The following is a 16,380-nucleotide window of genomic DNA, read 5'->3' on the forward strand; positions in this document are numbered from 1 at the left end:
ATTTGGCTTCTGGGGACAGAACATTTGCAAGAAGCCTCTTATGATAAATATTTCATGTTAGACCAGAAAAAGCAAATATTAAAGCAAATACATTTTTCCCTGGCTCTTCCCTTTTTCCATATAACAAGACAACATCATTGACAATCTGTGTAAATAATACATTTGAGAGTCCATTATCTAAGCCACGTGCGTATTTATGTTGGTTTTGTTGCATATTTTAGTATAACTGTTCATAAGTTTAAAGCCAAGAGTAAAACAAGAGTAGACAAATCTACTGCAGCAGAAATAAGCAGTAAGTTGGTTACTCTTTTGTTATTTTTAACTACTAGGAAAAATCCAAACTAAAATTTAGCATAATAAACAAGAAAGATAGAAAACTACTCAAGTTCAGTAAAATAAATATTTTCAGAAGGCCACCACACATTTCTCTCATGCCCTTCTCCTCAAAATGTTCCCACTTCTTTTAATAACAGAAATACAAGAAAAAAAATTATCAAAAATGTTGTTATAGATGTAGCAACTGCACAACTGTAGAGTCAGAAAATGGAATTTGCTCAATTCAAGTATTCACTAAACCTCAAGAAAATGTCAGTATTTTGCCAACTAGTCTCACTTTGGTTGCAAACACTCCTCACAGAATGGAAAGTCAGAAGAATTCACATTAATATTGATGTTTATTTTGGTAATGCCAAATTATTTCAGTATGACAGTACCTTGGTTTTGAGTATGCAGTACTAAAGACAATCTATGAAGTATTAAACATCCTGCTAAATTAAAATGTATGTTCAAGTGAAGCAAATGCAATGCAATGTTTTGACATTTCTGCAACGAAGTTTGAAAATGAAAGCCAACTCATTTCTGAAAATCTTCCTACTAACGTTTCTGTTGAATTCAACATGTTTTGATTCGAGTGAAACTGTTTTCAAACAACATGTTGTTCAGTAAGCGGCTGCTAACCAATTCTCACAAGTCACCTCCATAAGTACACCGATTCCTCTCAACCAGAATCCCAAGGCACTTTACAAAAACAAGGACTGCCTCCATTTTAATGGCTACAGTCACAAGGAGAGCTCCATTTCCAGCAACTTTATGTGTTTTCGAGCAATAATGAGAGGCAGAGGCAGGAAAAAAAGCTGCACCTCCTGAACCGCAGCTGCCCAAGTCAACCCCTCTCTTACCTTTATGAAAAAGCATATTTCTTACACGAAGGCAGTACCTAAAGCACTGCCAGGACCACATGTGAGCTATTACGTATTAGCTAATAACAGTATTTGCACAGGGCACTGAAAAGGCTACAACGTGCTACAAAATACGTCTTCTGGATTCTTCACTCCCTAAGATCTCAGAAGTTTCATGTTTTCATGGAGAGAAAGAAGCGAATGAGGTAGAAATGACCTTTGAAAAGGTGCTACTAAATCAAATCTTAAAAACCTTTCAGGAATCCCACAAAGTCAGTAGGTTGCAAGGGCAGGCTTATAACACACAAGGGCTTTAAATAATAATAATAATTATAATTATAATTATAAAAGTACAACAGCCAGCTGAAAAATAGTTTCTTCTTTAGTTTTATTCCCAAGATCCACATTCGCAGACCTGTGGAGGCCAAGAAAATTACTGCTGGCCAGCAGCCTGAGAACAGCTGAATACCAGACAGGAAAAGGACAATTTTATCACATCTATGGATTTTACAATTGAAATTGGACATTACAATCTAAAACTACTTACTGGAAATTTCATTATGATGGGACAAGGGGCTGACCTGCACCTGTGTCTACTGACTGAGCAAGCTGTTTGACCCGAGCTGACAATGAAAACTGGCTTTTAAGCTCCATTTCCCCACAAATGCCTTGGAAGGGCAGGATGAACAATTGTCCCACCAGATTTTGCTGCTGTCCATCCAGGCAGCTGCAGTCTGAATAGCTGTGCTACCACCAGAGCCAGCTGTGTTTGGCTTTAAAGATCACAGCTGTGCCAAACACTGCTTCCCTCCAGAGCACTGGAGCTGTGATGCCCCCAAGAACCTCACAGCAGCATTATCACAGAGTCCTGAGTGAATCCACATGGCTCTGGGAGGTAAGAGTTGTGCTCTCTGGAGGAGCTCTTCCCAGGACCAAGCACAAGGACCATGTTGTTACTGGCACAGGTTCTGCTGCCAGCTAGGTTGGCTGGTTGTCCTACCCACTCCTCTTCCTCTATGCCACACACCTCATGTGGCTGGAGGATTGCCTGGTGCTGGCCTCTGTTGCTTGCTGGGTAATTCAGAGAGTGTGGAAGAGGGGCTGTGGTAATCGTCCATGCCAGTTGACCATGCCAGGGTAAAGCTGTAGGAACACCCCTAATAGAATCACAGAATCGTTAGGGTTGGAAAGGACCTTAAGATCATCTAGTTCCAACCCCCCTGCCAGGGGCATGGACACCTCGCACTAAATCCTGTCACCCAAGACTCCATCCAACCTGGCCTTGAATACTGCCAGGGATGGAGCATTCACAACTTCCTTAGGCAACCCATTCCAGTACTTTACCACTCTCACAGTAAAGAACTTATATCTAACCTGAACTTCCTCCGTTTAAGTTTGAACCCATTACCCCTTGTCCTACCACTACAGTCTCTAATGAAGAGTCCCTCCCCAGCATCCTTGTAAGCCCCCTTCAGATGCTGGAAGGCTGCTATGAGGTCTCCAGGCAGCCTTCTCTTCTCCAGGCTGAACAGCCTCAACTTTCTCAGCCTGACTTCATATGGGAGGTGCTCCAGCACCCTTATCATCGTCATGGCCCACCTCCGGACTTGCTCCATCCCATCCCCAGTGCTAAAAGTCTCGCTGCCTGACTTGGCAGGTTTCTGTGCAACTTTTACACAGACATAAATCAGCACGCAATTTGCAGGACAGCAAATCACCAGGCTCACGGCTTCATCTGAGTAACAAACAAAAGAAATTCTTTAATGCTATTTACTTCTGTTAGCTCCTGAAAAGCAACACAACAAGGGGCTTGATACTGCCACAGGTTAGCTCCAGTCCTAGCCCAAGCACTGAGCACATATGAGACGCTTCTTGCACAAGCACAGTAGTGCTTTGAACTGCTCCCGGATGGCCCTCATAGGGCAAAAGTTACAGCTACAAACATCTATAAACAACACACTACATTTTCTGCTGTTTAAAACTGTTACATCAAATAACTCATTACATGTTTGGGAAGTTTTCTGGACTGCAACTAGACAATGTCTTACAAGTTTTCCTCCAACCCCATTGATTTATTTTGAAGAGATAACATGCACAATGAAATACTTCTGAGTAGGTCAGATATTGTAAAACTCGGACACAAAGCACTAGTCACTGATGTGAATTGTCACATAAGCATGATTCTGGCTGCTGCTGAGCAGTCACGAGTATCAAAATTAATGTCACTAATGAGGTGCTTAAAGTGTTTCAAAGTGCTTGAGTGGGGAATTAAGAGCTTGAACTATTTCCTACTGTCCTCATATTATCACCAGTGCACTTTTAGCATGTTCTCTTACCTTCAAAATAGCATGTCCCAGTGCCAACATCTGAAGTGTTATGCAACGTGAGCTGAAAACACCACCAATTTAGGATGAAAAGGCATTGCTGTCTCCCATATGGACATTCAGTTCCAAAACACAGAGAAGCTGGAAGTGGCAGGCCTGCCAACAAATTACTTGCAAGGATTTTACTACTCTCTAATGGCTGATATGGTACATCTCATTATTGTACATTGCTCTGCTCAGTCAAAGAGCCTTTACTGTATAAAAGCACTCCACAGCTGAGAGGTTTTTTCACCTCCTTACTCTTCTATTTTTGATAAAGTAGTTCTACACTTCAAAATCTTAATTGAATTCCTCTGAAATATTCACTAACTAGAACCAGGATTTCACCATTTGCTAATTAATTTCACATGTATGATCCATGCTTTTAAATTCTAGTGCTCAATATAGTTTGGCATTGCCATGCAAATAAGCACGGAAGCCAAGATACAAAAAAACCCCAAACCAAGCAACTAAACCCCAAAAACAACCACCAAAAAACCCACCACACAATGTGGTAAAAAGTGCTCCTGGCTCTGACAATTAAATACACACAATACACTACTGTCATGGTATCCAGAAGGAATTTTCCCTGAGCAATCTGTGCCTGATTCCTCCTCTTCTATGCATCCCTGTACTTTCACATTCTATACAAACCATCATTGAAGCATTTGAAGACTGTGACTAGGTTGCCCTCAGCCTTCTCTTCCCTAGGCTGAAAAAAATTCAATTCCGTCAGCCTTTCCTTCTTCATGCGTAAAGTTCTTCAGCCCTCTAAATGTTTTGGTGGCCCTCTGTTGGACCCTCTCCAGTTTCTTAACATCTCTCTGGATCTGGGGAACAAAGATGGGACGTAGTATCCCCGGTGTGGCCTAGCAAGAGCATCCCCCGATTTGCTTGCTACACTCTTGCTACAAACCTACCAAGGCACAGGATGCCCTCTTTGCTGCAAGGGTGCACTGCCAAGTCCACATCTTTTCTGATGAAGGAGGAGAAGGACCAACACGGTGGTGTGGAAGCTTTAATAAAAGAATGCAAACATGCATGAGAGTGTATTTAGGAGTTGAGGACAACTGACAGAAGAGGAAGAAGCACATCTTCTGCGTGTGCAGAAGATTCATAGTAGTATGCAGACTTCATAGGTATTATTAAAATCAGAGGCATGAAGAAGTTCAATACTGAAACATCAAACAACGCCTCTCTAGTATATTAATGATACTACAGCTATAGACACTAAGCCTTCAAGGCAACCCATTCATATGCACCACAGTATTTCAGATCTTATTACAATGGCAGTAGCACATATTAAGCTCAGATTATTCCTGAAAGAGATCCTTGTTGCCAGGATTAGCAGACAATCTCCATTACTTCTTTGCACTACTGAACCGAGGATCTACACAATGAGTTGTTGACTCCATCCTCTATGCTGCAGGAATATGCCTTTATACACTGTTGCCTACAATAATTAACTAGTTTTCAGATGGACAAAATACTCAGCTATGCTACTAAAAACCAAAATAAAGAAAATTAATAGACAAACAAGCACTTCTATGAACTGCGAGTGAAACAGAGAGTTGCATTTTGTCATTTCTGTAACGAACAACTGATTTCCTTACTTGACTCATCAAAATCTCAGTGCCTTGAAGGCTATGATTGGCTTGAAACTGTAACTAACCACAAACGATAACAAAATACCGCAAGACAACGTGACATTTTTAACGTCTCTGCAGCAGTCTGGAGGCTCTGAAATTGCATTTCAGCTCCAAGACACATTTTTCAGAAGGTGGCTACTTCTGACCCACCCCCAGAAGTTTTGTAGTTTTCAGCTTATACATATTCACCTTCTGGATTACACTGAACATAACTGTAATGTTACTTACATTTAACCTCCCAGTAACTGCCTGAGGAGCAACCATCAGTTAGGGTTTTCAATACAGTCCACAGACTTTAACACTTCATAACTTCGCATGGTCTTGTGATTGTTTCCATTCAGTATCAAGTCTCAAAAAAACCCCCCATGTGGCTTCCCCCTGCCTCTCCCAACTTGGTCTCTATTACTTCAGCCAGTTATTCAATGAAATGAATTATTAAGAGCTTAGCAGACTTTCAAATTGTTTAAGATAAACTAAAAAGTCATATTTATGCTTCAGTACACTCCTGACACTATATCAACAGTAGAGTCACTCATAACTCTCATCAACAATTGAAGCATGGTTCAGTGCCAAGAAGCAGCTGTATTTAAAAAACAAAACAAAACAAAAAAAAATAACCAAATCCCAAAACACTTCCCTACTCAGACCTGCTTCCTTTTTGTATCCAGAGTCTCATATGACTACATAGAAATAAAAATATTAGCTGGGCAGAGCCACTACAGGAAGGCAGGCTCACTTCCACCCTCTGCTAAGCCTCAGCAACACCACTGCTTCATTTTCATCAGTTGTGTTACCAGAAAGCCACTTCTCCCCTTTTGATTGTCACAGTCCCAAACCAGAGCACCTCTCAAGTTCCTTGTGCCCTCAGACTCTGTTAAGGATCCAACCATTTTGCATACATAGCAGCTGCAAATCTCTCAAGGTTTATCATCAGCCTGTTAGACCATACTTCAAAAAAAGTCAGTGCTGGAACTTGCCAAAGACGCAAACCTCTCATTCCCTAGGCCACTCAAAAATGCCAACCCCAAGAGACGGCTAATCCACATCATTAAGATAAAGGAAGTCAAAACCCCAGCCAGGAGCCTCTTAAAACAAGCAGATTGCACAGATGATGACGCTGACCTCATCTGGCCCATGAAAACACTTTTAGAAGGATGAGGACTCTCAGAGCCCAGCTGAATCAGTAGGATTAGGAGCAATTCCTTTTTATCTTAATAACCAAAATATCAAAGCAGTTACAAGCTTAGAGCTTCCCAGGCTCTTCCAAAGCTCAAGAGCAACTGTCTGACCCAAACACTCCAAAAATGGCACCCACTTCAGGTTCTCCATTTCTCCTCATTCACCCTTTAGAAAAATGACCCTGCACTGAAAATTAAAAGCTAGAAAATTAACAGGCTCCTACTGAAGACGCACCACTCAAAGAATATGAAACAGCTGAAGTCTTTGCAAAAAAAGTACTTCATATAGCCCCCTCAACTGACAGTTTAGTTGTTACTAAATGCACAAGCACAGACCAAGATACAAATACAACTGTTCTACATCAAGGGTGACACATGGTCACTATCCAGCTCTTCATAGCAATGGAGTTCAACCATGGAAGGAAAACAACGCACCCATACAATTAATCTGCTGAAGGTAATTAATAAAATCACAACACTGTCAGGTCTCAACGGTCATACCTATACTGCAAGATACAACATCAAGCACACTGAGAGCAGCCCACATAGCCACAGACATTAGCTTCACAATACTTTCAAAGGTACCACCTTTAACAGTACACTATTCACAGTAATGTAGCAACAACTAGCAAATTAAAAAAAGGTGTTGTTTATAAATCTCCTACATTCTTTTTTGCAGTTTTACTGCCAAGCCTAACACCACTCAATTCAAGCTTCCTCAGGCAGCCTGCAAGAGGGGGCTCCAAGGCACCATGGCTACAGCCCAGGGAGGAAGCAAAGCCAAAGAACTTGTAAGTGATACCTTCAGCAATCTCGCTTCCTCCCAGGTGACACTGACAGTTACGTGACGCAAGACATTGTTCTGCCCTGTCTTACAGTCCTTATGATCAGCACGTCTAAAAAACCCCCAAACACTGTCCCTCATACATCGGAGAGCAACACCATGTCCCCTGCACAGTCTTTGTGGTCCCTGGCCTCAAGGGTTCCCAGGAAGACGGACAGCCCTTGCAAAAAGCAGTGCATGGGAAGTTCAGAAACTTCTCTTTCCTATATGCATTCAATGGAGACAGTGCAGACACTGGACACAATCTGGCCTTCAGCACTTCAAAGTTCAGGAAACAAAGGCGTGAAAGAGTAAATACTCATACTTCTCCAACCACCAGCAAATGCGCTTCCAACTGCCTTCAGACAAGACTATCTGCTACCACCTTCCATAACGTCATTCAAAATCACCTCTTACATAGAGCTGTTCTTCAGATTTCAGCTACCAGAAGGCAGCAATTAACTGAAAAACTAATCTGTTATTTCAAGAGATAACAAAGTCAAAACCTCATCATTTCTGGTTACCATCTGATGTTTTAATATCTAATTCATACTTTCCAAAAGGCTGAAGTTGCCAGTACGGACATTTTTATGCCCCACTACTTCATAAGTTGTCAAAAAATCTGCTAGCTTTTGGTTAGCTATTGTATGCAAATCCCATCTTTATAACATTTCTAGATAGCTCTAGCATTACCATGGGTAAAATTTATACCTTTTTCATTTAGTTTAAAAAGACACTGAACTGAACTGGTGTGGAATAATTCAGTATGAACAATACTCTCCTTCAATAAATCTGTTAAAAATTGTTTTCCAAATCTAATGATGAGCCCTCTAAACTTTATTTTCATCTTTATGGAGCTGCATATATTAAAACATATAGTCTTATGCATCATCTTCACAGCCAACCAAGCAATTTAGTAATCTTGGACATAGTTTATTTAGCCTGAAATAAGCTTCTCTTTTATTATGTGCAAAATACTATGTGTAGTTTCTAAATGTATGGAAGACTGACACCTGTGAAGAATAAAAACATGCTCTAATGACATATTATGTGGATAACTGAGATTACTTTATAACTATTTATGATCACGAGCCTATAGCAGAGAAATTACAAAATAATTTGAGCATTCCCTAATTTACTCCATCAGTCCTAGCACTGTACAGAGGGAAGGGCATACTACACAGGAATGAAAAAGTGAACACCATAGTCTAACTTTTTGTGGTCAAACGAGAAGATGTTGTTCCATTGCAGCTGCCCTCCCCCAGAGAAAACAGATATCTGCTCTAGTTGCAAGGCAAGGATGTACCCGAGTACCTTCAGTTGGTGCTCAGCATCCTCTGCAGAGGTATTTGCAAATGCACTGAAGTTTTGGACTGTGTGAAAACTGTTCACAATGGAGACCAAGCTGACTGCCTGCAGTTTGGAGCACACACTTTGTTCACCTCAGCTGTCATCTGTCTTCTTTAGCTGCACGGCTCACTGCCATCCTCCTGCAAAGAGCAGCTCCATCCCCAAAGCAAGCCTCAGCAAAACACCCTACATTCAGTGGTCACATGTACTAATATGAACAAAGCCCTTATTATGGTTGTGATTGCACAGAGCCAGGGTTACAGAGTCCATCATCTCTCCATCGCGCGATGCATGTGCACAAAGTGTCCCCTCAGTGCCCTCAGCCTTGCAAGACCCTGTGTCTCAGCATCTCTCTTTGATGTCGCAGCTAGTCCAAGTGCAGAATGAGCTGAGATTCAAATCACCCATTATTCAGAGCTGTCAGACTCTGGTCTCTTGAATGTTCAGTGGAAAGCAGCCTTTGGGTACAATTTTTAATTGTCATTGTCAATATTTCTTACACTTTTTGGCAACTAATATTCTAGTGAACCACAAAATAGCTCAAAACATTTTCTTTCACAGCAGAGAAGCAAACTATGCTGCTCTTTCCTGTTTCTGCTTTGATTAAGCAACTGATTCACTCTCAACATCCTTAAAAAATAACTAGCTTGAAATTTTTTCTCTCTCAGTAGAAAATGAAAAGAAAGGCAACTATTTCAGAAGCCATTTAAGAACTTTACAATCTTTTTACAGGTAGAAAACTCTGAGTACACTAACAACAGCACCCCTGTCTCCTGGCTTCTAATCTGCCCATGTGAACCCCTGATCCTCTATATTTAGTTTACTAGTACTGACCTCAGTATCTGAATGACAATCTCAGAAACACCACAGACTTAGTCAGCGTGACAAAGAGCTACATGAGAAAGATCCTGCTTCTGACATAAATTAAAAAAAAAAAAAAAAAAAAAACACACCGTAATGCAGGAAAGCAGAAACTCCTCAGAACTGCTTCTGCAGAGGGTTCTCCATAACCCTTGAAAGAGTAGCTATAGCTTCAAAGGGAAACCAAAACGCAATCACAGCAGATCTGTCACCAGAAAATGGACACCGAAACATAACACACATTCAATGCACTGGAATTGGAGAAAGATGAACAGTGCTGCATTTCTACATCAGGGCCTCCCTCTGCATTCTTCCTGCAAAGGAGACCAGTGCAGAAAAGCCTGCACCAGTACAAAGACTCATCACGCAGGAATGTGTCAGTCGTGGGATCTGAGGGAAAAGCAAGACGAGACAGCTTCCTCCAGTGGCATTACTCTTCTGATGTACCTCCTACAGTTCAGCAGCACGGCCTTTTCCTTCCTCAGTCTTCTTTCTCCAAATGGGAACAATAAAGACTCAATTCCTTATTTTATCACATCTATTTTCTCTTAGATCATTCTTAGGAAACGCTTCACAGTAAAAGAACTTTTCTAGGTGAGTTCTTATAAATAAAGGTGTGCATTGCATAGTGTACATAGCATGTCATGGCAGACAACGTTTAATTGCTGTAGTTTCCTGACAGGTAACATTCTGCTTTGATATCACAGTGACAAAGGTAATAATAGAAATCAAAAACTTCAGAGCCTGCCTGCAGAACAAGGATAACTGGCACCTCTGTCTTGAAGAATTCTGCTGGTTTAGTCTGAGCTGAGATCTCCACTCAATCCTGGCCAAATTTAGCCATCACTGATACTAATTTGTGCCAACCAGTTATTAAATAATTTTGAAAAAGAGAAAATAACCACAGGGCAGAAAAAATAGGACAGAAGTAAGTCAATACAAAAGCCAACACACTTATCTGACCTGTGGTGACAGAGAGATATGAAAACAAGACAGAAGGAAGGGGCACAGAGCTTCACAGGTGACACCATTTTGCATTACACAGAAAAGATAGGCTCCTACTGGAACAATATTGTCCATCTTCTTAAATGGTGCTCATCTCTGCTTTAGGAAAAACAGCCTTATCAAGAACAGCAGCATAAATTAAAGAGGCATCCAAACCTTATAGACTTGTCCATATGTCCCATTTCCAACAACCTGCACCAGTTCAAATATTCCCACAGGGTCCTGCAAAAAGCAGAAGAAATAACATTATTTGCAGAAAAGCAACCACTTCATAATGGAGTGTAACTGTACACAATCAAAACGAAAACATCTATGGCACATGTCCTAATGATCTGCATTACACACTAAAGGGGAAACAGCCAAATAACAGTGTAAGAAACACATTAATATTGAAATTTAGAGTCAAGTTGCTCAAAACTCTATGCACAAAACAACCTGGTGAAGATTTGTAGCACGGCAACATGGCAGATACAACAAATAAATGGAGGTGTTTGAAGAACAAGAATTCAACTGATTCAGCTTAGCAGTAGAATAAGGAATGAACTCCAAGCTTCCTAAGCTTTAAAACAGGTGAGCTACTGTCTTCTGCTATAAAACACCCAGCACTAGCAATGGAAGAAAAGAAAGAACCTAAACGATACAACTGAAAAAATACTAAATAAAGCATTTGAGGCCAATTACCTTACAAAAGGGAATGTACCATCCCAGACCATCTTAACACTACAGGTAGGCTGAGAACACTCAATTGTCTTGTTTTGCAAGCACAATAAGGTGAATTTGACGGATGGATTGAAGTCTTGGCTTTGAACCCAAACTAGACTGCTGCTGATTTACATGAAAGATCCATGGGTCAGGTGATCAGTGTACCAGCTTTCATCCTACTCGTTTAGCACCGGTTTAGCACCGGTTGCTCTAAAATCAACCACTGCAGCAGATGTCCTTCTCCAACAACGAGACGTTGGAGCCTTTCAGATACAGGAAAATTATCTTGTTGCAAGGCATGGGCAAGTGATGTCAGCTCTTGCATGACCGAGCACATTAAGAGAAACGTTGCTTCAGTTAAAACTCACTTGAGAGATTTATATAAAAACATTAAGAACTCAGGAGACCAGTTCCTTGGTTTCTGGCTGAGCCATTCATCAGTTTTCTCATTTCTTGGGATGATATAATTGAGAGATTTATATAAAATATTATTAATTCCATGTGTCAGTTTCACCACATCTGTTTCAGCAATCTGCCATGTTAGTTGATGCCTATTGGTACTGCTGAGGGATGCGATACAGAAAAACATTATCTCAGAAGCACAATTTCCATGACCCAGGTTGCAAACCATCTTTTTTTAGGGTAGCAAGCTACTTCTCCACTACACTTATGTTATGCTTTTAATATAAACAATGCTTTCTTCATATCTGATATAGAAACGTTTACCTCAGCAAAATCCCAGTGGAAACATACGGGCTTTTTTTGTGAGCAGATGCTGCCTTTACTAGCTCAACTGTCATGATAAATGGCAATAGCTTTGACTGTCAGAGCAACACAGCACAGACTTCCACAACTGAAAGTACCAATGAATTCATTTGGTTTTGCCTTTCAGTTAAATGAGTTTCAATCTTGTACTTCCTGGATTGTCAGCCTCACAACACATTAAAAAAAAAACAAAAAACAAACAAACAAAAAAAACCCCCAAACGAAAATCAAACAAACAAACAAACAAAATCACTAGAAAAAAACCCCAACACAAAATAGTTAACAGTGCATAAATCAGATCACTTTTGACCTATGCAAAGGGCAATCTGCACCATTTCTTTTCTGCCTCTTATTCTTAAGACAAGTCAGTAAGGCATGGCCTTCTAGACTTAAACGCCAATCCCAAAGCCCTCACACAAAAGGAAATCAGCGGGACCACTTGTGTACGGAACTAAGCACAGGTATAAGAATGCTTGCAACACTGGAATCTTTGCAAAGTGCCTTCCTTCTCATTTCTTCATTTCCACTAGTCTTGGATACAAACGAGACACACACCTTGCTTCAGCAGAGCTGAAGTTAGCAATAATCCACTGCTGCTGCTAAAGGATTCACGCGCAACCTTCCCACAGAGCAGTCCTATGGGTTGCATGTGGTCCGTGGAATAAAACACACGGCAGTTCTCCAAGGAACAATTCCAGACAAAGCCCTCCGTGCGCAATACCAGCTGTGTTCCTCTGAGGAAAGCATGAGCAGCACCCCAATTCCACATCTCTCCTGCAGAAAGCAGCACTGCTCAATTAAGAGGTGTTAATAGCACACAGAAACCTAGAGAAACCTAAACTGCATTTTCAACTTGGAGTTGGCAACTGTCCCTCTCACTCAAATGCGTGCTCTGTCCTTACTCTTCTTCTCCAAGCTTATTTATTATGCAAATATAGCAATTTAATGTGCCTCAAAATGAGCTTGTCCCTCCAATCAACTCCATTCTGACTTAGCACCCCAATAGCTTGTTTCTAAAGGTTTCAGACACTCTAGGGAAATCCCAAACAATTATCTAAATAAATGTCAGCATTAGCTTTGATACAGCAAAAATCCTACCCAGTCCTTGCTAGCCAATTGAGCATTAGTGTCTCAAGCCTCTACAGCTCTGAGTGCAGCCAAAATCCTTGGCGATCTCTCTTCTTTTAATTTGGGCTCTGACTTTGGTCCTTGGATTGCCCTTGTTGGCTTGGATATCAGCACTGTTCGGTGGCATTCTTCACAATGGGCCAACTTCTTCATTATCTTCAAGCTTGGTATCATCTTTGACATAGTGCTTCTTCTCAGCTACCATTTAAGCCCCATGGTCCACCTAACCCTTCACCAGCCAGCACCTACCAAATTCCTAGGTTCCCTTTGACAGATGCCAAAATCCTGGCCTGAACATTCATCACTTTGAGGTTAATTACTCTAATACACTGTACCATATGGTGGCCTTCTTGCTTTCCTGAAAAGTCACCTATGGAGCACTCAAAAGGCAAGAGCAAGACCACTGACCCAGATGGATGTGACCCAGGCCACATCCATCTCCTCTGCAATGCAGAATGAACAACGCATGCAGCAAAAGCCTGACCGAAACGCACTTTTCAGCTAAACAAGGTACAGGTGTCTGAAGCTCAAGTTCTTCTACAGGGCTCCTGCACCTCAGCACATAACACAGAGATCAGAGGTTTTTTAGCCATCTGACTGCCCTGACAAACCCAAGACAGAAGCACCCCACCAAGATGCTATTTGGAAACTACAGCCCCAACCACCTTTCTCCAGAAAAATGGGAAAGCCCTGGCCAGCACCCATTTGAAGAGGAGCAAGGCCAGCCTGTGCTGTTTGAAAGTGCCCCCAATCCCAGTGGTGCATCCCCACTGGACCTCCTGACCGCAGCAAGGTTGGCAGGAGCACACCACCAGGCAGCTCTCACTGGACCTCAGAACACCAAAGACAAGCCCAAAGTAAAAGCACCATCTTTACACAATTTCTGCAGCCCAGGTCCAACCTCCTCCCATTTCCCACAAATCCCAAATGAAGGCTGCGATGTTCTGAAAGGGCTTCCTCTGAAAGGGCACATGCGTCCATTCCCCTGCCAAGGCTGGAACTTGCAGTGGTTACAGCCTCTGGGAGGTTTCTGCATTGGATGGTTTAGACACAAAGCCCGCTCTCTGGTTTGCAGCACTACTCTTTTTCAAACTTACACTGGTTTCTTGTCATTCATTTAAGGAGATAACATGTATCTGCTAAAGATCTAAAGGACTTTCATTATTCAGCCTTGCTTCCCCAAGCAGAGCCAGGTTAAACTTCTGCTTGCCTAGCCAGGAGCCTTGTGCCATCTTCACAAACTTTACTGTCTCTGCTGCCTTTCTTCTTTCCGCCTCTGGTCTGGAACTCTCCTTGCCATGTGATTATTGCAAAGGCTTCTCCCAGCCCTCCTTTTTTTTTTTTTTACCCTGATATTTTTAGAAGGTAGCTTGCTCTGGTTTCACTGTCTGGGGCTGACTGTTTTTTGCCACAACTGAACTCTTCCCTTTTCTTCCATGGAAGGTGTGGAGAATAAAAACTGCCTGGGTTGAAGCTGTAAGAAAAGGGGTATCACTCACAACCCTGTTAACGGTTTGTGGATGGGAAACACTAACCAGGTGGCTTTTAATGTGGCAAAAGTTTGGATTGTGTTTGAAACCTAAGAACAGAAGAGCATGATGTCGAAAATTTATAGCAAACTAGGTGAATGCTGACTTTTCTAGCTATGAGAAAAAAATAGCACAAGCCACAAAAAAAAAAAAAACAAAACAAAACCAAAAAACAAAAAACAAAAACCCGACAACATAAAAGCCAAATCCCCACGCACATATTTTCTCCTAGAAAACCCTCATCTCTCACTTGTTTTCCCTCCATAGCTTCACATCATTCGCATCACCCTGTTTATTATCCTGGGAGGAGAAGGACACTCTCTGGTGAAGCGCTCCCAGCGGGGCAGAGCAGCGCTCCCGTGGGACGGGCGAAGGGAACGCGAAGAGAAGGGAACGCGACCCGCACCAGGGCCGGGAGAGCTCGGAGCTGCCGGCGGAGCCCCGCTCCCGGACCCCAAGGGCTCTTCGCCCACAGCCCCCTCAGCATCGGCACGGCCGGCGCCGCCAGCACGGGTGCCCCGCTCGCCGCGCGCGGCACAGCGGCATCCCCTCGGGCACGGGAGAAGCCTCAGCGCGGCCGGCGGACCCGAGGAGCGGGGGCTCCCCCTCGCCCCGCCCGCCCGTCCTTACCCGCAGCGCCGCCAGGTCGATGCCGTCCAGGCTGCGGGCGGCGCAGTCGCGGGCCATGGCGCGAGCCGTCCCCGCCGCCCCCCGAACTAACGGTCCCGCGGGCGGCGCTGGACAGCCCGGCCGTGCCCCGGGCAGCGCGGGAGGGCGGGCATGCCGGGCCGGCAGCACAGCCCCGCCGGCAGCACGGCCCCGCCGCTCCGCGGGCAGCCCTGCGCCCGCACCGGCAACTCCGGCCGCCCAACGGCTCCTCGGCTGAAAAAGTTTCCGAGGAAGTGACGTGCCGCGGCGCCGGGGGTCGGGGCCACCTGCCGCGGGCGGGCGCCGCGCGCTCCCTCACAAACACGCACCCCCCCGCCCGCGCCTGTGCCGCGGGGCTGGCGGGGATCAGTCACAGAACGGAGCGCGGCGGAAAGGAGGGTCAGCACCGTCCAGTGCAACCGCGCCCCAGCGCTGCCGAGGCCACCCATGGCACTGAGGGGCTCGTCTACACGGTGTGTGAACACTTCCAGGGACGGTGACTCCAGCACTGCCTTGGGCAGCCTGTTCCAATGCCTGAGCACCCTTCCAGTGAATAAACTTTTCCTAATATCCAATCCAAACCTCCCCTGGTGCAGCTTAAGGCCATTTCCCCTTGTCCTATCACTCGTTACTTGGGAGAAGAGACCGACCCCCACCTCACTACGACCTCCTGTCAGACAGTCCTGGAGAGCGATAAGGTCTCCCCTCAGCCTTCTCTTCAGCCAGGTCCCTCAGCTATTCCTCCTAAGCCTTGTGCTCCAGGCCCTTCACCAGCTTTGTTGTCCTTCTCTGGATCCACTCCAGCACCTCAATGTCTCTCTTGTAGTGAGGAGCCCAGAATTGAACACAGTATTTGAGGTGCCGAGCACAGGGGGATGATCACTGCCCTGGCCCTGCTGCCACGCTAGTGCTGACACAGGCCAGGATGCTGTTGGCCTTCTTGGCTGCCTGGGCACACGCTGTCAATCAGCACCCCCGGTCCTTTCCGCCAAGCAGCACTGGGGAAGCCGCATCAAAACAGAGGCACAGAGACACCTCCGGAGCCTTGCCCTGTGGTTACTGGCAAGCACTACAAACACAGCCCACAGAGGGGACAGCAGCACTGCCCACAGCACTGAGCGTACAGCTAGCACAGACCGCAGAAGCAGCCAGTCCCTCAAGGCTCGGGGAGCCCGACCCAAAGTGCTCAGTGAGGGCAGAC

General features: G+C 44.0%; 1 protein-coding gene across 2 annotated transcripts in view; it reads right to left on the bottom strand.

The window, feature by feature from the left end:
- NRK (Nik related kinase) overlaps positions 1 to 15,422 on the bottom strand; it is a 97,751-nt gene extending 82,329 nt beyond the window's left edge. For both annotated transcript variants that reach the window (XM_030496813.1, XM_030496812.1), the window contains exons 1-2: positions 15,162 to 15,422; positions 10,564 to 10,629 (exon numbers count right to left, since the gene is read on the bottom strand). In XM_030496813.1, the coding sequence (XP_030352673.1) occupies positions 10,564 to 10,629; positions 15,162 to 15,218 (123 nt within the window). In that variant the 5' untranslated portion in view covers positions 15,219 to 15,422. The remainder of the gene's footprint in view (positions 1 to 10,563; positions 10,630 to 15,161) is intronic.
- Between the last annotated feature and the right edge of the window lie 958 nt (positions 15,423 to 16,380).

Source organism: Strigops habroptila, chromosome 9, assembly GCF_004027225.2.
Source record: "Strigops habroptila isolate Jane chromosome 9, bStrHab1.2.pri, whole genome shotgun sequence".
Taxonomy (NCBI): domain Eukaryota; kingdom Metazoa; phylum Chordata; class Aves; order Psittaciformes; family Psittacidae; genus Strigops; species Strigops habroptila.